Consider the following 26,049-nt stretch of genomic DNA (forward strand, 5'->3'; position numbering starts at 1 on the left):
ATTCAACAAATATTTGTTGAATACCTATTAAGTTCAAGATAAGGTGCCAAGATTAATGAGACTGCATGTCTCAAAGGCATGCCATAGAAATAGTAATACCATGAAATGTGCTGCAAAAAACCCAGAATGGTTTAGAGGCCAAATAAGTTTTGGAAATGGGCATACTTTGTTAGAGAGTTACAACATACCTTAGTGTATTAAAGGTTCTGAGAAGTTTATTTCCCAAACTAGTTGACCATGAGACTGTTGTATTTTCTACTGCTGGTTAATTTTGTGAATTCCATGAAATGTACTTTGGACAATGTTGCGTTACGTATAGAACCTGCCCTTATTATTAAATATGGGGAAAGAATAAAGATATATAACTGTGTACACTTGAAATAAAGTTATAAATGGTGTCAAAGATAAAGTACTATAGGAGTTGAGAGAATGGGAAGATTACCTCTAGAAGTGGGAAAGGATTAGGAAGTGGTATTTGAATGATCTATTAAGGATCTGTTAGATTTGAGTTTGTGCAACTGGGGGGAGGGACTTTTGAATAAAGCAGACAATAAAATCCAAGATACAAAGGGAAGTAAGTGTAGATCCTTGAGGCAAGGGAAGAGTTCCACTTTGGTTGGAGTATAGCATGCATGAAGAAGAGGAATTCCATGTAAGATAAATTGGGGTTTAATTGTGGAGGTCCGAAATGCCAGGTTTAGGAATTTAAGTGTTTTCTTTCCTGTAAATGTAGGCGCCTTGATAATCGTATTTGAGGTCAGGTAATTTGACTATGATAACAACGGTTGTTTGACCTCCAGATTAGAATTTAAATAGCCAAGAACACATTTTTGCACACAAATACATTTATGTTTCTTGGATTTTCAAACTAAGTTACAGAAGTATTTAAACAGTTACTGAAAAGAGATCTCTCTTGTTCAATTAACTAGCTAAATATATATTAATGAACATGAGATATATGAGTGAGGACCACCCCATTTCCTTTTAGTTGCTGAAATTCTACTTGTTTTAGCCATATTAGCTGTTAGATAATTGTGTGTGGAACCTGGCTACCAATTAATTAATTATAATGTATTTGAGAAAATGCGTTCATTCAGCAAACGTTTATTGAGTACTAGGGCAGAAGTCATCTGAAGTACTTAAAAGAGATGGTTTAAGTTAAAAACCTAGTTGGGGGAGTGAAAGGAAAAGAACTGTGTTCTCTCAGCACTACCACTAGTCTCAGTACTTCATTTCAGACACCAGATGTGTGGGGATTTTAAGAGAATAGGTCAGGGAGAAAAAGCCTTCAAAGGAGACTAGTAGGAAATAATTCTTAGGGTAGGAGATTACAGTAGGAGAGAATTATAAAAAGGCATTGTGGAAGGTTGTGTTTTTCAGGATGGCTACAGATCTGCTATCCTATAATATGATGTTGACATTCCTCCCATAGAGAGGTAGGGCCCATGCTCCCTTCTTGAATAAGGGAGAATAGGCAGGCCTATAACTGTATCACAAGTGTTGCTTATGTGATTTCCAAGGTTAGGTCATAAAAGGCAATATGCTTGACCTTCTTTTGATTCTCCCTCTTAGAACCCAGCAGCTATGCTTCATAGTCCATAGAAGAATCCAGGCTTTCAGCTGACTGAACTCAGCCTACAGTCAACATCAACTTGTTAGCTTGAAAGTAGGTCTTCTGGCCCCAAGTTGAACTGCTTCAGCAGATGTGACATGGAACAGAGATGAGATTTCCCTGCTGAGCCCTTCCCAAATAGCAGAATTGTAAACAAAGTAATCATCATTCTTATTTAAAACCACTGATTTATTGGAGTGGTTATTATGTAGCAATAAATGATTGGAACAGGCGCTGATCAACTCCTTATCTACACCAAGATTTAGTAGGCTTCTACCACTCTCATTAGAATGGTGGAGGTTGAGGCGGTTGCTTGAAGAGTAATGGGTTTACATTTTAAGTATTTTGTAGTCTGAATTCTCTAGTCAAACCAACCTGGCAGTGAACTTTTGAAATGAACAAGTCTTTAAGTTGGGGATCATTTGTTGACTGTGTGTGTGTAATTAGTGTAAAATACTGAGTCCCTGGTGTGCTCAGGAGTTGAGTGGTACATAGTTTAAAAGTTTATATATAAAAGATATTTTAAAAATTTGTGCTAACTTTTCTGATGCTATTTTCTTTTCTTGGAATTGAAATATGAAAACAGTAATAACAGAATGTAGTTAACTTTATCATGTGTATAGTATACATCTTTGCTTACTAAGGATATAATGAATCAAAAAAGTGAATGATTCCAGGGTGCCTGGGCTTCCAACTCTTGACTTCAGCTAGGGTGGTGGGCTCTGTGCTTAGCAGGGAGTCTGCTTGGGATTCTTGCTCTCCCTCTCCGTTTGCCCCCCCCCCCTCACTTGTGCTCTCTTTCTAAAATGAATAAATCTATAATAATTTTTTTTTTAAGTGAGCGATTCTTTGGATCCATTTGCTTAATTTGATCCCGGAGGCATTCGTTAAGTGTGTGTAAATATATTTAACGTGTAAATTTGTAAATATATTTAATTTGATTTGAAATGCTAATGTAAGATTTTGTTAGATACTTCAGGTGATAATTTTCATGGTGTTTGTATAATTTTAAAAGACACTATAATAGAGTGGAAAAATCTCTGGTTAGGATACTAGTGTGTTTATTTATTTATTTATCTTATTATGTTAGTCACCCTACAGTACATCATTAGTTTTTGATGTAGTGTTCCATGATTCATTGTTTGCATATAACACCCAGTACTCCATGCAATAGTGCCGTCCTTAATACCCATCACCGAGCTAGCCCATTCCTCCCCCCTCCAAACACTCAGATTGTTTCCTGGAGTCTATAGCCTCTCATGATCAGAATAGTGGTTTAATACCTTGACAAGACTTAAATTTCATTGCTTCAGTTTCTTATATATAAAAATGAGATGAAGGGACTAGAGTAAGATGATATTTAATGGCCATTCTAGCTTAAAAAAATTTTTTTTTAAAGATGTTACTCATTTGAGAGAGAGAGAATGAGCGGGGGGGGGGGGTGGGGGGAGGGTGTGGAGCAGAGGGGAGGGACAAGCTGACTCCATGCTGAGCACAGAGTCTGAAGTGGGGCTTGATCCCAAGACCCTGAGATCATCACCTGAGCCGAAATCAAGAGTCAGATACTTAACCTACTGAGCCACCCAGGCACCCCTCTAGCTTTGCAGATGTGACGTGGAACAGAGATGAGTCCGTGGTTCTTTTGAGACTGGTATAAAATAAATACCTTAACATTCTGTTACCTCTCTCTTTGGGGCATAGAAATCAGATATTACTTTACTGTCGGAAGTGAGATGTAGTCTACTCTGAAGAGAGATTTTACATAAGAGAATATAAAATATTTCATAAAATTCTAAAGTACCACCATTTAATCATCCTCAAAACAATTCTAATATGATTAATTGGCTAATTTTATCATAGTTTAAAGAGCTGGCATCCCCTTTAATATTGAATGTTAAAATTGACTTTAAAATAGGGGCGCCTGGGTGGCTCAGTCAGTGAAGCATCTGCCTTCGGCTCAGGTCATGATCCTGGAGCCCTGGGATCGAGCCCCGCGTCCGGCTCCCTGCTCAGCAGAGAGCCTCCTTCTCCCTCTGCCCCTCACCCAACTTGTGCACCCGCTCTTCTCATTCTCTCTCTCTCTCTCTCTCGTGCTCGATCTCTCTCTAACAAATAAAATCTTCAAACTTACTTTTGCAAAGTTTGCCTTAGTTGCATTTAAGTGTCTTAATGTGCTTTATCTTCTTACCTTTCCACTTTCCCAGTCTGACACAAAATGAAACAGTTTATAGTGCTTTAAAGAAAAAAATCAATACTCATTAAATGTAGTTCAGCTGTTAATCCCCCATAAAACACACAGTTTCGTGAAAACCAAATCAAATGAGGTTAAAAGGAGAAGCTAAATAAAATTCATTTAGTTCCAGTGCCAGAATTCCATAAGGTTCATATTTGGTTTTTATTAAAATTTTGAGTTTTCCAAAATTGAGAATGCGTGTTCTTTATTTTTGTAGTGTGGGGTGGTAGTACTGCCTTTTTGGTTTTGGATGTATGGATCAAGGCTTGATTTTTCAAGATCCTCTGCAGGGGATTTGGCCATGGCCCAAACTAGCAAGTGTTTTGACGTTCTGTGCATCTGTGGTGCTCAACATTATTCTGTTGACCACAGTTGGAAAGCAAGAGAAGTGTATGACAGATGCTACCCTTGGTTTCAATTTAAATGTGGAGAAGAGTGAAACTTAAGAAGTTATAAAACAAATGACAAAAATGACAGTAGTATATTGATTGTTCTGTGTTGAGATTTGAATTTTTAAGCCTTATAGGGGTTTAAGAGTGAAAAAATCAGGGGAGGTCATGTAGGGAAGGAACTCTTCAAGAAGGAAATGGGAATTGAGCTGGGCTTTGAGTAAATATAAAAAGGTGTTTAGATTGTTGGAAGAGAAAGAGTATCCTTGTGGGATGAGTTACCTGGCCACAGGTAAGGAAACAGAAGTAGCATGGATGTGAAGAGAAGACTGAATAGGCTGATGGTAGTGTGGCTGTTTTTTTTGTGGGTAAAAGAAATTGGGTAGGAAGTGTAAGATAAGAACCTTAAAGGGTAGCTTAGGAATTGCATCGGGAGGTTTCTGACTAAAAGAAAGCAGTGTTTTAGATTAGTTTGGCAGTGGTATGCACAGTAAATTTGAGAAAAATACTTTATAGGTAGTACTTGTGAACCCATGGGTTAGTTGGTTTCATAGGACCCAGAGCTACTTCTTTCTGAAATCCTCTGAGCCTTAATTTTTTTACCTAGGCTAGAGGAAAATATTACATTTTTTTTTAGTTTGTGGGTGGTTGTAACACATTGCATTGAATCTATTTTTAGGAAAGATGCTATAAGAAAATATAAAAGTTTAGTTTTGTCAAAGAAACAATGTTAAATATGGATTTATGTTTCTGTCGAAGGGCTTGATGTCTTAATTTTTAATAGAAATGACCACAACCGCCTGTTTTCCTTAGAGTTGCTAGCATTTGTAAAAAATATGAAATCAGTTTAACAGACTGACACAATAATCAATTATGTAAAGTTGAACTTAACATGATACTATTTTAGTCTATAGTGCTTACTTCTGAGGTTTTTGTTGTTGGGGCAATTTTTGCTTTTAATTACTGTAGTAGAATAGAAGGTAAGGATATAAGTTCATCAGGTTTGTGAAATTCTAAAAGATTTTTTTGGGAATTGTTTATAGGTATCTTCGAGAATCCTTTGGGGTAACTTGATCATTTGGAAGTCTTAGAATCTGTTAGCTTGGCTATCTTTCTTATTGTAAATGCCTTTGCAGCAAGGTTAAGTATTAGAGAGCAAGTTATTGGGTTTATTTGGTTTTATAAGGAGAAAGGTTTTGTTTTGTTTTGCTTTTTGCCTTTTTGGAGCTTTCATTCCATTGAGAGTAGTAGCTGATTTATCTTAAACTCTTGCGATAATTCAGTTGCCTTTGAGGATAAAACCTGTACTTTGCTTCCAGGACACTGTTCTCCTGATTTTTCCTCCTTCTTCTACTGGTCCCTCCTCCTTTGTCTCTTTTGTTGGATCCTTTTTCTCCGTCTGTCTGAATGTTGTTGACATGTTCTTCTCTTTCCTAGATGTCATCTAGTTTTGAGATTTTAAATACCTCTAAAATTACATCTAGCTCTAGTTTCATCCCTGTAATACAAAATTATTTTTCTGATTATGTGTTCTACGTTTTCACTTACCATATATCGAATAGACATCCACAACAGGTTCATATGCAAAACAGAACTTGTTTCCTTACTCCCTCTTTCCATCTCTTTCCAATCTCGGTAAATGACACCACCCACCATTCGCACAGTTGTTCAGGCTGCAATCCTCCATGGGTAATCATGATTTCCTTTTTAAAATTCTCCCCACATCCAATCCAGCAATTTGTATGAATACATCCTTTAACATGTCATGAACCTGATCATTCCTTAGCACCTTCACCGCTGTCACTTTTGTCTGAACAATTATCATTATCTCTCGACTACTGCAGTGTTGCAGGTTGAGTTCTCTGAAAAGCAGGCTTTGAGACAGAGTTTAATGTGCAGGAATATTTACAAGGAGGTACCCTTGGGGGTGAATATCTGTGAAGGGGCAGGGTAAGGATGCAAGATTGGGCCTCTGGAGAAATAGAGCTACAGGGCTGGCCCAGTGACAGTGTTATTGGCCCCAGTGGGGAGTTCTGGAACAAAAATGAACTGTCAGAGTTGTCCTGCTTTGGACCAAAGTGGTCAGGCCTTTATATCTCTACCTTAGGTATTGTTAGATCACACTGGGAAAGGTATGACATTGAGTGAATTGGTTCTCTGCAGCTGAGGTGATCCCTGAAAATACTGTCGGCTGAAGGCTCTCTGCTGATAGCACAGCACTGCCAGCTGCTAGAACAAGGGAGCTCTGGATGACATATTAATATGTCCACCACAGACCACTCCCGTGCCACTAGACTCCACTTTTTCATATACATCTGGGGAGCAGCTCCTGTGGCATTCCAGTTGGGAGGAAAATTAGAAGGTTAGTGGGATGAACTTATGGCTCCCACTATTATGGCTCGTTTCAGGTTACTACTGATACTCATTTCTTTAGTCTCTGCATCTCTTCTCTATTCTCCATTCTAATACCCTCTTACCTTCAGCTAATGTCTCTGCCTCTCGTGGTGGCTACTGGTTACCATACCCTTCTTAGGCCAGGGTTGCTATGCTTGTTTGTGTGCTTTCAGAATTGGTGAAAAGAGTACCAAGAGATCTCCATGAAGAGATCTGTGTATCACAAATGTTGTTCCTGCACCTATTGTGTAATAGCAGCCCTACCTCCTGATTAGAATCAGTTGCCTCTGCCAAAGATGGTCACTCCTCTTCTTGTCTTTATCCACTGGCTATAAGCAGCCAAAGTGCCCAGATAGCACTCGTAGTTACTGTTTAATGGGACTCTTATTATATCCCCAGGTGAGGAGATCTTTGCCTTTGGAGATGAAGACTTCTTTTTTTTTTTTTTAAAGATTTTATTTATTTATTCATTCGACAGAGATAGAGACAGCCAGTGAGAGAGGGAACACAAGCAGGGGGAGTGGGAGAGGAAGAAGCAGGCTCATAGCGGAAGAGCCTGATGTGGGGCTCGATCCCATAACGCTAGGATCACGCCCTGAGCCGAAGGCAGACGCTTAACCGCTGTGCCACCCAGGCGCCCCGGAGATGAAGACTTCTAACCGTCTAGACCCCGAAATTATAGGAGTAGCAAGCACAAATTGAGAGTTATTATAAGCAGGACCACTTAAGCTTTTGTGCTTTGTTCTCAGACTCGTGTTTTTCCTGTGGGAACACAACATCATATAAAGGTTTCAAATTCAGAATATATACTGCATCTTGGAGAATAGTGCTCCATCTTTATAGTTACTGTCTCTGAACTGGCACTTCAGCTATGCCTTCAGCAGGCTGTTCCAGTGCCCTATTGGACTAGTAGCTTTTGGGTGGTATGATTTGTGATATGACCAGTGGATCCCTGGTCACCTCCTTTGCTGTAAAATGGGTCCTTTGGGCTGATGTGATATGTGGGATCCAGTGCCATAGAAACAACACTCCCTCTGAGGAGAGGCATACCCAACTCAAATGTTTCTATTCCTGTCAGAATGAATTACTCATCTAGAATGGAAAGGAACTGATGTAATCAGCATGCCACCACATGGTTGATTAGTCTACTTGAAGGATGTGGCTGTTTCAGGGGCTCAGAGTTGGTCTCTGTTATTGTTAGGCTAGATACTGAGCTTTGACAATAACTGGATCAGCTTTGGTAAGTAGGACCTCATGCTGTTGGGGCCGTGTTTTCTCTCTACTGTGTTCTCTCTGTTCATGTCCCCAGAGTGCTAATGCTGGGCAAAGGCTGGCTGATGTCAGCTGGCAGAGTCATTTTGTCTACTTGGTTGCTTGATTCTTCTTCATGGTAGATGTCCTCCGGTGGTGTTAACATGTCATACAAAGATCTTCACACTCTCTGCCCACTTACATGTATCCATCCACATACCTCTATCCCAGATTCCTCCATCCTCAGTCTTCTAATCTTTCTTCTCTCATAGCCAGGCCCTTTGCCATTGCCTTTGAATCCATATATATTCTAACCTAAGGTCCATTCTCTGTCCACCCAAGTTGATGACCAGTTGTATTTCCCAAAGCTTTGCCTGTTGAGAGGATTTTTTCTTGCCACTGAATTTCAAGGCCACCTGAGTGAGGTTTTAATTGCAGCTGCTGTCCGAGTGAGGTTTTAATTGCAGCTGCTATCCATTTTTAGTTGATACCTGCATACCTAGCCAGCTCTTCACAAGCCAAGCTCAGGCTTTTTCCTTCTCCATCAGCTGGTTGTAAGAGATCCCCCATAGAGCTATACATGTTAATTGAAGGAGGGATGCTAGCACAATAGTGGTAGAAGTCCTGGGAGTTTGGACTTTCTGCTTAAGCAGTTTGCTTTCTTGTTCTGTTCGTGTTTGATTCTGCATTTACCACATCCATCTTAAGATGAATAGTTCCTTGGTCCACTTGACATAATAATCTGGTGAGTCTGTTAGAACCCAGCTCATGCTGCATAGTTCTGGATACATGTTCACTTCATGCCGTGTGTTTAGGTGTGCTATCTCTACCAGGATCCAGTAGCACACCGGGAGTTATTTCTCGAAAGGTCTATAATTCTCTGCTATAGATGGTATGATCTTGCTTTATTATCCAGCGATCTGTGTTGTGATTATCCTACTGGGGCTTGCCACAACTGCACTTGACATTGTTTTCCAATACTGATACCTTTAGTACTTTAGTAAACACTGATTCCTTTAATACTATGGGGTCGGTGAAGTTGTATGGCCTAGACAGCAGGGTTGGTTTTCTGGCCCCCACTTGTGCAGAGCCCTTTCCTGCTTTTGTGTCACTTGATATATGTGCCAGAGCATGTGTGCTGTGCATCCAGAACCTGGAAAGGCCTATCAGGTGTTGTGGGTCCTTTCTTGTGGTAGAAGGTGCAAGGTACAATAATTGTCCTTTACTTCGGGTGAGATGTCTTGACATGCCCCTGACTACCTTAAAATTTTACTGATTCAGTGTGCCCCTGAATCTTTGTATAGTATATACCAGTCTTTTGAGTTATGTTATATATGATGGATCAGTAAGATGTTCTACAGAATGTCCAAATGGTACAGATTATATTATAATAGAGGTAGGAGAGTTCACACGGTCTTGAAGCAAAACTATTAATGTATATCATTGTCAGTTCTATGTGACTGAACTGTCTGGTCCTCTTTTTTAATAGGGATAGAAAATAATGTATTTGCCAAATCATTGGCCATATACCATGAGGCTGGGAGATACTACATCTGGCATGACAGATGTAATGGGCTACTTTTTGGTTGATTTGGGGATAATCACCTTCTAGGATTTGTCTGGTTTCTATAAGACCCAGACTAATGAATTAAATGAAAAAGTAATGGGGAACATAACCAGCATTCTTTAGATAAGGGGTTGGCAAACTTATAGCCCATGGGGTAGATGCCTGTTTTTAAAGTTTTATTGGTATACAGCATGCCCTTTTGTTTACTAATTGTCTATGGCTACATTTGTACTGTGGCTACAGAGTTGAATGGTTGTAAGAAAGACTATATGGCTTATAGGCCTAAAATACTTACTGTCTGGCTCCTTAAGAAAAAAATTGCTGATCCTTGTTTTAGAGCTTTAAGAGTGGCATTAAATTTTGCCATTCCACTTGATTTACTACATTTAGTAGAGGCAATTTCAGAGACTTTTTGGACTTCCCCACTATAAAAGCTCTTACTCTATAGACCAAGGACCCCATGTGACAGTTAGATCAGCCATCAAGTGTGTCTATCACTGTTACATGTTTGCAGACTGGGGAAATGTCCAGTAGTTGGGCTAATGGATCCATTGGATCTTGGCTAGGAATCTGTTTATTATTTGGTTTCTATATGTCCTCACTCTCTTGAGTTCATCATACTTGGAGTCAATCAAGTATCAGTATTACCTAGGACCTTGTATACAACAGACCTCAAAATGTTTGAGTGTTCCCCTTTAACTCTTTTGGAGGGAAGGAAGAGTAGAATCATTTCTGCATGTATTTGCTAGCATATTACAGAGTCCTCCCTTCCAGGAACCTGGCCTTTTCTTCAATAAATAGCTGGAAGTATATCATAGGACATCCTACAGGACCTTGATACAAGCTCTGGACTCTCACTACCTCTTCTGTTCCTCATCTACAACTATTCTCCCCTTTGCTCTAGTCACACTGGCCTCTTGTCATTGATCACATACTAAGTTTGTTCTCTGTACTTGAACATTGCTTTCCTACATGGCTTATTCCTTAGCTGCATTCAGGTCTTTGTTCAAAATTTATTTTCTTAGAGAGGCCTTCCCCGATCACTTCTACCAAAATAACTACTTTAATCCATCACTCTGTATCCTCTTTAGTTTTCTTCATACTTCTTATTTATCATGTATCTGTTCATTTGTCTGTCACTCCCTTTCATGACATCCACAGGGGCAGAGATTTTTCTCCTGCCTTGAATAGTCAGTAACAAGAAGTAGGCTCTCCATGAATACTTGTTAAATGAAGGAATATTGTATTTTGAGAAAATTGAAATATTTCATATGAAAAAAATGCTTATTTTTTACCATGTCAGTAATATTTGTCTGTTGATGTATACATTTTTGGACATACATCATTTAGTAAAACTGATATATTGAAATTAACGAAAAGTGTAAATTTCAGTGAAATTTGAAAGTTGAAAATTGCAACCACTGAATAATAAGTGAAATTAATAACACATGAGAACTACGATTATTAAGTATTTACATAAGTGTGCATGTGTAAAAAGTGATAGGGAAAAGGACCATGATTACTATGTAAAGTTATTTATGGGAATATTGTGGACTTTTGGAAGAGCTGACTACTTCCTAAATTAATTTAGCCTCTTTTAAAGAAAAGGCTCTGGATTTTACCAGAAGTGAAAATTTGGACCTCCGAAATCAGATAAATCTTTGTGACCTTGGATTAAATAACCTTTTTGTATCACACAATTCCATAGGTATAAAATGAATCAATATTGATAAAACCTACCTCATAAACTTGTAAGTATTAAATGAGATTAAGTATGTAAGGTGTTAGGCACATAGTAATCACTTAAAAATTAGCTATTGTCAACATTTCATCATTATTTAGGAGTATTTCATATGCTTATCAGATTTTGTTAAGTTTCTAAGTAGCTCAGTTTCTAAAGTTCTGAGTAGCTCTAAACATAAATTCCTTTATCTTGAGTCAATGTTTCCCAATTTATATATGTAAATTAAGAATTGTTAGACATACACTAACTTTTGTCTCAGCAGAAATGAAGTAGACAGAGAAGAGGTATGATTATTTAAATGGTGGTATGTTTGCTAAATGAGTTAATTATATTTCAGAGGGCCAAAATTTTTCCTTTGTGGGATATCTAATTTACCCTTAGGACTTAATTCTCAAACATGTCAGCACATGGATAAACTGATTTTTTTTTTTTTAAGTAGCTAACAATATTGTTTACTTTCTATGCATTCATCCTATGAGATAGCTTTCCTATAATGGAAATCTTATGAGAGAAACTGCATTAATATGACTCCTATTTTTCAGTTATTTGACTACTATGAATGAGACTTTTATAGTAAATGTTAAGCCTTTAAATTTTTTTAATACCTATTTCCGTTGTTTTGTGTTCTTGCTACTTGATGTTTACTTTTTTCTTTTAGCAATTAGTGATTTTAACAGTCATAAAGGTTTTCTTATAAAATATGAACCAGTTTGAAAGTTGATATTGGATTCTATCTACAGATAGGCATAGACAGTGTATCAGTTGTCTGATAAACTTATTGGTTTGCATTATTAGTGTGTCATATGATTAGAATATTTATAAATATAAGTAGAAAATTTAAAAGACATGATCAGTGATGTGCATATGCCTTCATGTGGCAGTTTTTACCTTTTTAGCTTCACCTGTTATCCTTACCATCTAACTTTAGGTACAAGGAACCTAAAGGAACAGTTTTACATAGCAGTAGAACAGAATGATTTAAATCTCAACTCAGCTTGTGTTACCTTGGTTAAGTAATTAACCTCTCTTAATCTTAGTTTCCTCATCATAAAGTGTAGATAAAGTAGGACCTTCCTTACAGGTCTCATGAAGAGAGTAGTAAATGAGGTAATACATGTAAAGTATTCATGTGAGATGTTATTCTTGTTGGTACATCTTCCTGTTCTTATCATGATGGCTATTCTTAGTCTGACTGAAATTCATCCTCTCATTCTTCCTCTCACATCAGACTGGTGAATGATTCTTTCAAGTCCCAGTGTGGTGGTGGTGGTGATGATGATAATGAGATGATGATGATGATGATGATAATGATGATGATAAAAAAGAACAAGATTATTATCTGTTGGCCTTAATTGTCATCTCTCATGTTCCTCCAGATGTGGTTCTTGTGATCTAGTCCGTCTTACTTCCCAGATCCTCTAATAGATGAAGTTCTATCTACCCCTAATGGTCAGGAAAAATATTTGTTCCATTATTGTCTGGCTGATTTTTTCTTCTTTATTCTAGTCTCAGCTTAAGTGTTAGGTCTTCAGAAAATTTGCCTGATGTAATGCCTACTTCTTGCCAGTCTTCTATCCCTTACTGTCTTCCCATGATGTCTGTTCCCATTGTATAGTCTTAGATCCAGGACTTTTCTTTCACTTACACTTACAGTTATAACTAGTTATGTCTGTACTTGTTTAATGTTGGCATCCTTACCTAAAAGATAATTTCAATGAGGCCTTGCAGGAACGCTGTCTATTGAATTAACATCTATATTCTTAGTGCTTACCACTACGCTCAGCATATAGCAGTTGCTCAGCAAAATTTGCTGAATTAATAAATATCACATTTCTATTGTCTAACTACCTGTTGAAGTGACAACTTACTCAGCAGTGTTAATAATAAAGTTTGCACATGTTCTTAACTTTATTTATCCCATACGATTGCATTCTTTATTTGTAATCTTTCCCCTATTAGGCTGTGTGTTTCTAGAGGTTACAGTTTTTTATTTTTTTTATTTTTATTTTTTTTTTAAAGATTTTTTTTTTTTTTAAAGATTTTTTATTTATTTATTCGACAGAGATAGAGACAGCCAGCGAGAGAGGGAACACAAGCAGGGGGAGTGGGAGAGAAAGAAGCAGGCTCCTAGTGGAGGAGCCTGATGTGGGGCTCGATCCCAGAACGCCGGGATCACGCCCTGAGCCGAAGGCAGACGCTTAACCACTGTGCCACCCAGGTGCCCCTATTTTTTTTAAAGATTTTATTTATTTATTCGACAGAGATAGAGACAGCCAGCGAGAGAGGGAACACAAGCAGGGGGAGTGGGAGAGGAAGAAGCAGGCTCATAGCGGAGGAGCCTGATGTGGGGCTCGATCCCATAACGCCGGGATCACGCCCTGAGCCGAAGGCAGCCGCTTAACCACTGTGCCACCCAGGCGCCCCGAGGTTACAGTTTTTTAATATATCTTTTTATTCCAAAGCTTAGCAGAGTGAGTGGCACTGGAAATTTTATTGTTCAGTGAATGTTTATTAATGAAAATGTATTTTTAAAATATGATTAACAAATGGAAAATTTTGCACATATGAGAATTCAAACAGAAATCACCAGCAATTGCTACTAGTTTAAGTTACATGCTAAGTGGGAGGCAATATATGATATCCATTTGCATGAAAGAAGGTAGTATGAAAAATATGTAAATTAGTGTGTATTAGTCTAAAAAATTCATTGTCAGCCAATGGTGAACATTTGAATGTTTAGTTTCTTGATTGGGTCTTCTACTCTAATATTTTTTTTTCATAATTAATGCTTTTTTTCTGAGACAGTATAGAGAACTGTATCCTGCTTTTTTCATCAGTATTATATGTAAACATTTTTCTCATTGCATTTAATTTTTTTCAGCATGATTTTAATAGGAACATAGTTTTTCATCCTGTAAGTTTGTCATCATTTTTCAATAAAGATTTTACTTAATATTTATGTAAACAATTTTTCGATATTATACAGAATACTCAGTGAACATTCTGCAAAAATTGTTGTGTTCATATCTGCTTTTCCCTTAGAATTTTTATTTTTTTATTTTTTTTAATTTTTTTAAAGATTTTATTTATTTGACAGAGATAGAGACAGCCAGCGAGAGAGGGAACACAAGCAGGGGGAGTGGGAGAGGAAGAAGCAGGCTCCCAGCAGAGGAGCCTGATGTAGGGCTCGATCCCAGAACGCCAGGATCACGCCCTGAGCCGAAGACAGACACTTAACGACTGTGCCACGGAGGCACCCCTCCCTTAGAATTTTTAAAAGTAGAATTACTGGGTTAAAGGGTATGAGCATTTGTAATACTGTTGATGTTACCAAATCATTATCTGTTGCCCTCCAAAAATATTGTACCTGTTAATGTTTCTAATAAAAATGAGTGTGAATTTCAGTTTACCCTCTCCTATATTGCATATTATAATTACCAAAAAAAACACCCACTTTGTCAGTGTGTGAGGTTAAAAAAAGGTGATAATTTGACCTTATTTGATTATTAGTGAGGCCACAGATGTTTCATGTTTCTTGTATGTCTTCTATAAATTGTGTCCTTTGCTCATTTTTCGTTGGGATGTTCTAAGTAGCCATAATACTGTTCTAGTAGTCTAATATCCTAATTTTTATTAATTTGTTGATTTTTTAAAATGAAAAAGCCTTGTACATTTTAATAATATTGATGTGTTTAAACGGTAATTTAATTCCATTTTAAGCTCTCACATAGTATAACCTATCTCATTTTTGCAAGTAGCATTAAGTTATCTTCTATGAAAGTTTTTTAAAGAACATTTATTTTGTAAACTAGGAGCCTTTTGTGGCAGATGAGTATATTGAACGACTTGTGTGGAGAACCCCAGGAGGTGGCTCTAGAGGGGGTCCTGAAGCTTTTGATCCTAAAAGGTGAAGTAAAAATGTTTTTTTCCCCATAGATCCAATCTAGTACAAATTTGTGTTTGGAATAGAGGTGACTATTGAAATTCCTTCCAATGTGTAAAGGGATTTTAGTTAATAATACTTGGCCAATAAAGACACAAGCATTAGAAGTTAGGGGTTTATTTTCTTTTATATTTCTTTTATTTTAGAGAAGGATTTTAACTGGTGTGAGGGGAGGGATTTTATTGCATTATAAGAATTTGATATTTTCTCCAATTAGTAATAAATTAGAGAAGATTGGTTATATCTCTAAAATAAAAACATAAAAACATGTTGAGTATGTTGTTTTAAGTATAGTTGTAAATCAGAGGAACAGAAAGTCACCTTTCCCTGCAATGCACAATGTTATTTTTATATATTTTATAAAAATATTTTTATGTTATATATATTTAAATATATGTGTTTTTATCTTTTTGACTATTTTCTATAAAAGTGGTTTCTATCCTGGAAGGTAGAGATTCAGGGTGAGATTTTCATTCACGTCAAAGATAATCCCTAAAATGCTCTTGAGAAAATTAACATGATCATCCCTACCTCAAGGAGTGCTAATTGATACTTACTACAAGTGAACTGGCCAGTTCCTAATGATTAATCATAGATGGATTGATACACATTCTGATTTTCCTCTATTAGATTATTAGAAGAATTTGTAAATCATATTCAGGAACTACAGATAATGGATGAAAGGATTCAAAGAAAAGTAGAGAAACTAGAGCAACAGTGTCAGAAAGAAGCCAAGGAATTTGCCAAGAAGGTACAGGAGCTCCAGAAGAGCAATCAGGTAAACAGTTAAACTATGAATAGTTTACACAGGTTATAATATCTTTATTTCCTTCCACTATTAAGTTCTTTAAAAACTCCAGTCAAATAATAGTAACCATTGAGGCTTCTCTCAGCTGTTCCCATCCCTGGGGAAAAATGTCAGTGAATTGTTATCAGGCACTCTTCAGCACTGACTTGCTGTTGATCTGTGGTTTGGGATCACAGTACTACCTTCCTAGGTTGGAGTGGTATCCAGTACAGTCACAGTGCAAACTTTGAAGAGTGACACTTAAGCAGACCTGCATTTTTAGGGGCTCATGATTAGCTTGGCTATTTAGCTAGTCATTTGTATTCTCATTAAGCATAAAACAAAGTAATACCAGAACAGCTTTTGCCTGGATCAGATTTTTCCCTAATCTGGGAAGCTTTACAGAAGTCCTAGGGTATATACCCCCATGAGAACTGTAATATAACTATGGGGAGAGTGGATACAGAACTCTTTCTCAATCCATTTTGAAGTAAAATCAAATCACTAGCCTGGCCCTGGTATAAGTAGGCCAAACTTCTAAGCCATTCTTAAGTCCTAAACTGAATCTGGAACCTGTGAACCCCTTTTACAGCCTGAGCCTGATCTGGAACTTGATTGCCCTTTATAAGTATAGTTCATGAAGTCCTGTTCAGCATTGCTGCCTCCCAGGGGCTGTTTGTTCTTTAGTGTTAGGGATTAACAAACTGATTTCTGCTCAAATTTTATTTATTTGATTTCCTTCACTTGAGTATATGTGGCTGTGAAAAAATATTTAATAAAGTCAGTAATTTACATAAGATAGAAAATGTGTTTTTAAGTAGTCAAAGTGATAGATTTAATACTTATAAGGCAGTTTTCTCTTGGTAATAATAATAGTATTAATAGTTAATCTAACAAGCTTTGGAGACAGTCTGCTCTGCCACTTACTAGCTATATAATCTCAAACAACTTCCCTGTGCCTTGGTTTTTTCCATCTATAAAATAGGTTGTTATAAGGATGAAATAAGTAAAGACATGTAATATGCTTAGAACAGTGTCTGGCACAGAGGAAGTCCTTGTGAATATTTACAGCTCCCACCTCCCTCACCTCTTAACTTAAAGTGAGAACAAAAGTGCCAAACTGAATTATCAGCAACTTTGTTATTGGCAATTCTAAGGCATTCATTGTACATAATTTTCAAATACCACAGGATAATCTGTGTACCCTGGAAAAAAAGGAAGAATATGTTAGGAAGTATTGTACCTTTGCTTCGATTGAATAATTGTTATAGTCTTTTATGTTTTCAAAACAGGGCAAGAACCATCTTACCTTATTTCTAATACTAGCATTTCTCTTCAAATATGTAAAATAAATGTTAAATACTCTATTTTTAATTAGTGCCTTTTATTTCTGACATTTTTGACTCTGTATTAGCAAGCAAATTGTTCAGATCACTGGTCCCTTTGATACTTAGTTCATTGATTTCAGAATCATTGTTTAGCACTAAATTGTACACTGGGAATATTGTTAAACAGGATGCTGTTTTATTGCTTAACAAATGTTCATGATAAAATATTATTTTAATAGTTAAAGGTATAAAAGTATGCAACTTTGTTAAAAAGTTTTCAGATCATGTAGTGCTAATGGGCATAAATTGTTTCTGTAGTTTAGCTCACATGTAACTTCTATGTTATCTTTAGTTACCTAAGTTAGAGAGTAGGAATGAGATGATGGTCTAATTTTGATATGAATTCACTTACTTATTTTTTTATAATAATATTTTTTTATTATATTATGTTAGTCACCATACAGTACATCCCTGGTTTTTGATGTAAAGTTCAATGATTCATTAGTTGCATTTAACACCCAGTGCTCCATGCAATACGTGCCCTCCTTAATACCCATCACCGACCTATCCCATTCCCCCACCCCCATCCCCTCTGAAGCCCTCAGTTTGTTTCTCAGAGTCCATAGTCTCTCATGCTTCATTCCCCCTTCTGATTACCCCCCCTTTCTTTATCCCTTTCTTCTCCTACCGATCTTCCTAGTGATATGAATTCACTTATAAATTGGGTTCTCTGATTATATTTTATGCTTATGTGCATTTTTCCTAGGTTGCCTTCCAACATTTCCAAGAATTAGATGAGCACATCAGCTACGTAGCAACCAAGGTCTGTCACCTTGGAGACCAGTTGGAAGGGGTAAACACACCTAGACAACGGGCAGTAGAGGCTCAGAAATTGATGAAATACTTTAATGAGTTTCTAGATGGAGAATTGAAATCTGATGTTTTTACAAATTCTGAAAAGGTGAGTACTGTCAGAAGGATAAAAACACCTGCATCATTAATAACAATGCCCAAATTATGAACTACATTTATTACTTTCCAATTATTACTTTCAAAACACCGAGTAGCTGACTTATTAAAACTTTTTATTGTTCTGAAGTGTGTATTAGTACACTTGCCTGCAGATTACTGATGAAGTGTGTATATTCAGATTTTTAATTGCAGGATTGTATGGAATTTTTGTTTATGAAATTATGTATGTTTTGAAAATGCTGAAGTAACTGTATTAATATGTATTTCTTTTCCATAGTTGACTTTTAATATTAACAGAATTAAATGGTTATATTCCACTGGGTGAGGATATAGTCTGACCTGAATCACTGATAGATAGGCTGAAGTATTTCTGAACAAGGAATTCAGAGCTTCTAATTTCTATTACTTGAATAAAGAGCTCTTCTAAAGAATTCAAGCATAGTTTGGACTAAAGTTAGAATTGAAAAATCCGAATTGTTTATGTTAATCCTTCTCATAGCACTAGTCACTTAATACTGGTCTAAGGACACATGGTATTGGCTGTTCTACAATCTTGAAAGGAGGTTATTTAGCTGACTTTCTTCCTCCCAGGGGGAAAAATCAAAATGCATGAAAAAATAGATACTGTTGTAGATAGTATATGCATATGGCAACATTGTCCACTAATATATGAATACAGTCTTCCTGAATTATTCCAAGTTTATTCCATGGAATGTTTTTGATAGCGGAATGTTAAAGGTTAAGTATTGTTGAAGTTTATTTTGAATTAAGCTACACATTTTTGTGAGTAGGGACTATATAAGCTTATAGAATTTATAATTTTTAGAGACCTTTGAAAAAACAGTTACATATTACACATAATTCCTCTAAGGAAAAGACAGTATTTTAAATAATTAGTTTAAGCAATTATATTTATGGTATAAAGTTGAATTGACAAGATTAACGTTAAGAACGTTGTCATACTTAAACACTGTTAAACAGTGGCTATATCTAGCTTTTATTAGATTTATGTGATTTTTAAGTGTAAGAGTTAATATACATACATACACACACTCCAATGCTTGAACAATGAACTGCTTTCCAGGATAGTTTATGGAATGCTTTTATTTTATGTTTACTAATATATATTTATAATATAAAAGTATATATTTATGCATATTATAAATATGTTTTAAACGTGAAAAATTATATATGATTTAAATTTTATAACTTGGATTACCTTGAATTATACCTGTAGGATTATGTAATCTGTTTATTCTGTTATAAACCAAATGCAGATATTTTATCCAAAGTGAGTTTTCCTGTTGCAGCCATTTAGGATCTAGGGAAAAAAATATGACTGATCATACATATTTTTGAATGTGATTTGTATTGCTTGTAATATTTTACATCATGAAATTAAGTTGTTTACACTTTTAAAAACATTTTAATTATCCTCAGGGAATTGTATAGTTCTTGGTATTGTGACCTCTTAAGTTTTGAGGTTTTAATTGAAAGAAAAAGTCTTCATATCGCTAGTTCATTTACTTGGTCACCTAGCTATCTGTAATTTTTGATGTGCAAATATAGACTAATAGTTTTTAAGGAATTCCTCTTCTTCTTTGCTTCACTTTCTTCTACATCCCATTTGCTTTCATCTTGTGTTCCTTTTTTTTTTTTTAATATTTATTTGTTCGGGAGAGAGAGAGAGTGTGCACACATGTGAGGGGGGAGAGGGAAAGGGAGGGAATCTCAAGCCAACTCCCTGCTGAGCACAGAGCAAGAAGCCCAAGGTGGGGCTCGATCTCATGACCCTGAGATCATGATCTGAGCCAAAATCTAGAGTCAGACACTCAACTGACTGAGCCACCCAGGTGCCTGTGTTCCTTTTTACTTACATTTTCTTCCTTTTTTCCCCGATTGTCTGGTTTTTCTCTCGTGTCTCCCATAAGTTTTGGGTTACTGTTTGCTAATTGTGAATCATTATTTTTGGGTTGGTACTATCACATTTAACTACACTTAGGAACTCATATATGTTATTAGATTGCTAATTATCAGATGAACTTCTGTCTATCTCAATTTCTACCTTCCCAAAGGAAAGAAAAGTGAAATCACCCACATAGCTAGGGAAGTGTATGATTGTGGAAGGAATTGGAATGGGATAAGATAATCAACATATCTTCTTCCTGCTCCATAGTCATTTTTGTTTTTTTAATCTTTGTTTGTCAGAATCTTCTGATTTTCTTCTCTAGAAAAGACCTATTTTATGTTCATATTATATTTTTTCTCTTAACTCTGTTCTTACAAAATATGTTAGTTTTTCTCCGTAGAATCACAGCTCATTGTGCTTCATGTAGATAATGCCTGATGACTCTGCTTATCTTTAACACTGTTTGCTAGCATGGGTAGTCTCACCTCACTCTAGAAGTAAGCAAATGATTAGATTGTGGATTTGACGATTTCTGTACTTTCTGTTGTAGTACATTTTAACCGATAGATAACCGTGATTTTTACAAAATAATTACCCATAGAAATTCAATAAAATCAAGTGTTACTTGCTACTATACTCCTCCTACATTTAAGCAGAGTTTGCAGACGGCACACAATAGGGACTTCTATCTCTTAAAAGATAAGAACAAATTCCCGATGGAAGCAGAACTGGCTGTGGACCAGGCAGGTCTTTTCTGAAGGGAATATTGGTGAGGAGAAAAGGATGGACATTGCTAGTCCAACTAAATGGCATGTTGAGAAGTGATCCTGCAGTAGTACTTGTGCCCATGTGCAGCAGGATTGAGTGAGTGTTTGACAACTGAAAATGACAGTGACATGCTGACTAGGAGAGAAGAGATAACTGAAACTGAAATGCTATATTCACTATTGTTTGACAACAGTGATACCCTTTCTTTGGCCCTGCTGTTTTCCAGTGTTGCTTGCCAGTCTTCACATGAGTACTTACAACTATAGTAATGTTTTTAGCTCTTCCTTCATGTTTTTAGGAATGTCTTTTTATTTTTTAGTGTAAAAGAAAGTGATTATAAAATCAGTTACTAAAGGTGTGCAAAACTAAAACTCAGTACTTATGTGACATTTAAAGAAAAAGTGAATATTACATAACTCCCCTACACATTAGTGTAAATAAGCAGTGTCACATATTTGCATTTTAAGAACTTTAGACCCTTGACCTTAGTCCTTTAGTTCTACAACTTAAATAAATACACACATTTTTGTACCGTATTTCATTCAGGAGACTTCATATTAAATTCTGTCTTTGCTTTTAGAACAAGTTTTATGAAGTTATGTATTTATTAAATGACAGGTGTTTTTGTTTTATGCATTTAGCTTAAAGTGAGATAAATGCAGCAATATGATCTGTATTTTTTTCATAAATCTTAGTTATCTTTTTTGGGTTCATAAACCAGAAGAAACATTGCTGCTTTCAGCAAGCAAGGACTTGAATTTTTTCCAAGTAAATTTGAACTGCAGGTTTCATTGGGAAGGGACTGTGGCATTTTATAAAGTTACAAAATTTCAATACCAGAAAGACAAATGTTTATGTTGTATTTTATTGATTCATTATTGGTGATATCCCAGATGTCTTTCTGTTGCTTGCAAGGTTTTATTTTTGTGGATTTTAAAAGAAAATTGTTGGAGTGAAGGTCTATGGGCTATTTTCAAGTATAAAACTATTTTTGATATGCATAAGGTTTTTCTTTTTAATTACTGCTTTCATTTATTTTTGAATAGATAAAGGAGGCAGCGGACATCATTCAGAAGTTGCACCTAATTGCCCAGGAGTTACCTTTTGACAGGCAAGTTTATTTCTCAAGAGCTAATTTGGATATGTGCTGTAATTTATAGATAAACTTGTATTTAAAAACTGAATGGTTTTGCTTATTCAACAAGAATTTATTGAATACCCCCTTTGTACAACACATAGTATATAGTAGTTGATTGAAAAAATATGGTCTCTTAATATCTGCATGTAATGATGTACCTTGAAATACTTTTAATCCTTTGCCTTTCTTCTGAAAAGAAATTGCTGAAGGAGAATTTTGAAATTTACTAATGTGATATTTTGAATTTTTATTTTTTGGACTTTGATAACCTGGGTGGGAGAGGACAGGGAAAATTTAAACATGGGGTCATTCAGCTGTTTTTTTCTTATATTTAGATGAGAATTCTTTAACTTCTTAGGGTTTTAGACACTTTTGAAAAGCTGATGAAAGCTATAAAGTTTCTTCAAATAACTCAGATACACACAGATTATTATATGCATCTTCATGGGATTTTAGACTCTTAGCCTATCCACAGACTCCTTAGGGACATCAGGTTAAGAAACCTTGCTTTAAAGTCAGGTATTAATGGTTTCATTTTAAAAGAAACTTTATGAAGAAGATTTTTTTCATGATTTCCTTTAGTCCATAGAATGTCAGACTTTTTTAAATAAAATCTTGGTAGTAGTAGTTTCCTCATATGAATGTCTGAAAAAAATAAGTCTTCATCTAATAGACAATATATCTGTTACTACTTTTGGCAGTACTTGAGGATTCTTGAGTACAGGTAGAATGTAAATGTATTGCTATACTTAAAGCTTGCAATACAAACATAGGGTGAGAATGAATTTCCTACCCCCAAAATATATCTTATTTTATCCCAACTCTGAATCATCGTATAGGATTAGCAGTGATGGTCATGTATCATTTAGCTATTGCTAATAATCTTATATTTTCCCAGCATTATGGCTCATGATTTTTTTTATGAATAGTTCTGTTTTATTTATTAAAATATTATTTTACTAGGGTCAGAAAGATATTCTCATTTATTTTATAAAGAAGCATTAAGTCATTAAAACATGGTTATATGAGAAAAAACTTTTGTTATATTACTACAATTTATTGAAGAGATTTAGCTCATATTTTGTGTTAAAATATACTTTGAAGGACACCTGGGTGGTTCAGTTGGTTCAGCGTCTGCCTTCGGCTCAAGTCATGATCCCAGGGTCCCGGGATTGAGCCCCTTGTCAGGCTCCCTGCTTAGTGGGAGTCTGCTTCTCCCTCTGCCCCTCCCCTCTTCCCTCTCTTCTCAAATAAATAAATGAAATCTTTAAAATAAATACATACTTAAAAATAAATTAGAAAAGAAATGGGATTGTCAAAATATAAATATTTCAGTATATTGCTTTATCCTCACCAGGAACTATCATCCCTATCTCCTTGATTGATTGATAGATTGATTTTTAAAGTTTATTTATTTAAGTAATCTCTACATCCAACATGGGGCTTGAACTCACAACCCAGAGATCAAGAGCTTCATGCCGTACTGACTGAGCCAGCCAGGTGCTTCATTAGTAATGATTTTTAAAATCACCCACAAAAACCTCTATCTCATTTCAGAGTTGGACCATTTACTTAAGTGGGTAAAATGTGTGGCTCACAACAGGTGCTTAATAATTATTGGTTAATCTCTCCATCCTAGTCTACATATACTCATCTTCTTTCACTTCTCAGTTACATACTTATAGTTTTGTTTTAGCCTCTACTGAGCCTTGAAATTGTGTATATATATCCTAATTAAATTTAATTTTTTCAGAAAGATGATATGGCCTTACATGCACTCTAATCCACCATGACTTTGATACATCAATTTAGTATAACTCTCTAAATTTTTATTACCTTCTTTTTCTGTCTTTGCATCTCTTTTGCCAGCCACCCTCCTCTCTCTAAACTGATTGCGTAGGATCTCTCAACATTAATTTTCCATGATTTACCTTCTCCCTTGATATTTAAGATTTTAAAAATTTCTAGTGTATGGTGGTATGTGATATTTTAGTTTCTGAATTTGCAAAGATTGAATGGTCAGTCTATAAGACACGTTGCTGGGTCCTTTTTATGGCGTCTCTTTTATTTTTCATATATTTATTTTATCATTGTTTTTCTTTTAAATAAAAATAATGAAATTTTATATGAAAAAATCCCAACAGAAGGGGCAAATAGACAATTATCAAGGAATCTAAAATGTTAATGAATATGTGTTGGGACAGCAGCTCAGTTTTGGGGCTGGGGGTGGAGTTGTTAATGCCTCATATAGAACTTCCCCCTCTTTAAGAAGTTATTGGTTATTCAGTGTGAATTTCATAAATGAGAACCAGCTACCCCATCTGAATTGCCCAAATTCAGCTTTGTTACCTGGTCTGCTTATTGTCCGTACTCTTTCCCTTCTGGCTTTCTTTCTCTCTTTCTTTCTGTCTCTCTCTTTTTTTAGAGGTAAAGGATTTTTTTTTTTAATTTTATTTATTTATTGGACAGAGAGAGACACAGCGAGAGGGAACACCAGCAGGGGAAGTGGGAAAGGGAGAAGCAGGCTTCCCGCTGAGCGGGGGGCCCGATGCGGGGCTTGATCCCAGGACCCTGGGATCATGACCTGAGCCAAAGGCAGACGGCAGACTCTTAACCACTGATCCATCCAGGTGCCCCAGGCTTTCTCTTTTTCTTTTCTTTCTTGGAATCTTCTTTTCTTTCTTTTTTCTTTTCTTTTCTTTCTGTCTTTTCTTTCTTTCCTCGCTCCCTCCCCTTCTTTTCCTTCCTTCCTTTTCAATGATGACCTTTAGTACAAAGGCTTCCCTTATACTCCCCAGATTATTTTTCCCCTTTTATTAACATCTTAGATTACTATGGTACATTTGTCACTACTAATGAAACTTACCATTGATTTTTATCTTTCAGGTTTTCAGAAGTAAAATCCAAAATTGCAAGTAAGTTTTTAATAGTATTTAAAAGTATTTGAAATAGTATTTAAAAGTATTTAGTTTTGAATAGATGATAAAAATACTGGTATAATAGAAAAAAAAATAGTAAAAGGAGAGATAGTGGAAACAACGTCATCCTCCCACCCCATCCCTGAGTTTAACTTCCTCTTCCTTGAAACAGTCATTACTAGTGTCGGAAATGACATCTAGAGGTTTATCTCAGTCAGCTGCTTTTTTAATTATCAGTGGTAAATGGTAGTCAGACCACAGGAGTTCAGCTGTTTTACTGGTTGGAAGATTTTATTGTCTTGAAAATATAGATTTAGATATCATAGTATATTATAAGGGCTAAATTCACTGCCTATAATCTCATATTGTTTTTGTAATTCTTTAAAAAGAAAGTTAGATCCATAGTCATAGTATTTGTAAATAATTCATACGTTTGTATATAACTTGGATACCTTGAATGTCTCATTGTAGATGAATGACTTTCTTTATATGTTTAGGTAAATACCATGATTTAGAATGCCAACTGATTCAGGAGTTTACTAGTGCTCAAAGAAGAGGTGAAATCTCCAGAATGAGAGAAGTAGCAGCAGTTTTGCTTCATTTTAAGGTAAATAGTAATAAAAACGAAGTTTAGTTTTTAAGATTGTGGAGATTATATAAATTCTATATAGTATAGTCTCTGATTTTATTATAGTTGTAGGACTATATCATAGTGATAATTTTTATTATTTTGAACAATTTGTACATTTCAGATCTCTATAAATGTTAAATTTTAGGTATTTAATATTATTTTATATTCAATATTAATATTTTATCAGTTAATTTTTATGTAGGTTGACACAGAAAATCATGCTATCTTCTTGTTTTTTAATTTATTTTTTCAGTCAAACATGTTATGAACTAGGTCATTAGAAGATTTAGCCTTAAATATCTGGCGGAATGTAGGAACCAGAGAGTAGATAGAATGTAACTAGTAAAAGATTTAAATTAAATTCAGAGGATCTCAGGTGGTAATACAAAGGAATATTGTCTTCTTAGAATTTGCATTAGGAAAAGAATCCCTATATGGCGTTGTATTTCTACAAAGAAGTTGCTT

The 26,049-nt window shown here is 35.7% G+C and overlaps 1 protein-coding gene across 1 annotated transcript in view; it reads left to right on the plus strand.

Moving 5' to 3' along the window:
• EXOC5 (exocyst complex component 5) overlaps positions 1-26,049 on the plus strand; it is a 61,067-nt gene that overhangs the window by 3,131 nt on the left and 31,887 nt on the right. The window contains exons 2-7 of the mRNA XM_045810576.2: positions 15,003-15,097; positions 15,764-15,911; positions 18,015-18,209; positions 21,944-22,008; positions 24,922-24,950; positions 25,451-25,560. Of these exons, the coding sequence (XP_045666532.1) occupies positions 15,003-15,097; positions 15,764-15,911; positions 18,015-18,209; positions 21,944-22,008; positions 24,922-24,950; positions 25,451-25,560 (642 nt within the window). The remainder of the gene's footprint in view (positions 1-15,002; positions 15,098-15,763; positions 15,912-18,014; positions 18,210-21,943; positions 22,009-24,921; positions 24,951-25,450; positions 25,561-26,049) is intronic.

Source organism: Ursus americanus, chromosome 26, assembly GCF_024610735.1.
Source record: "Ursus americanus isolate L20-20 chromosome 26, mUrsAme1.1.p, whole genome shotgun sequence".
Classification (NCBI taxonomy): domain Eukaryota; kingdom Metazoa; phylum Chordata; class Mammalia; order Carnivora; family Ursidae; genus Ursus; species Ursus americanus.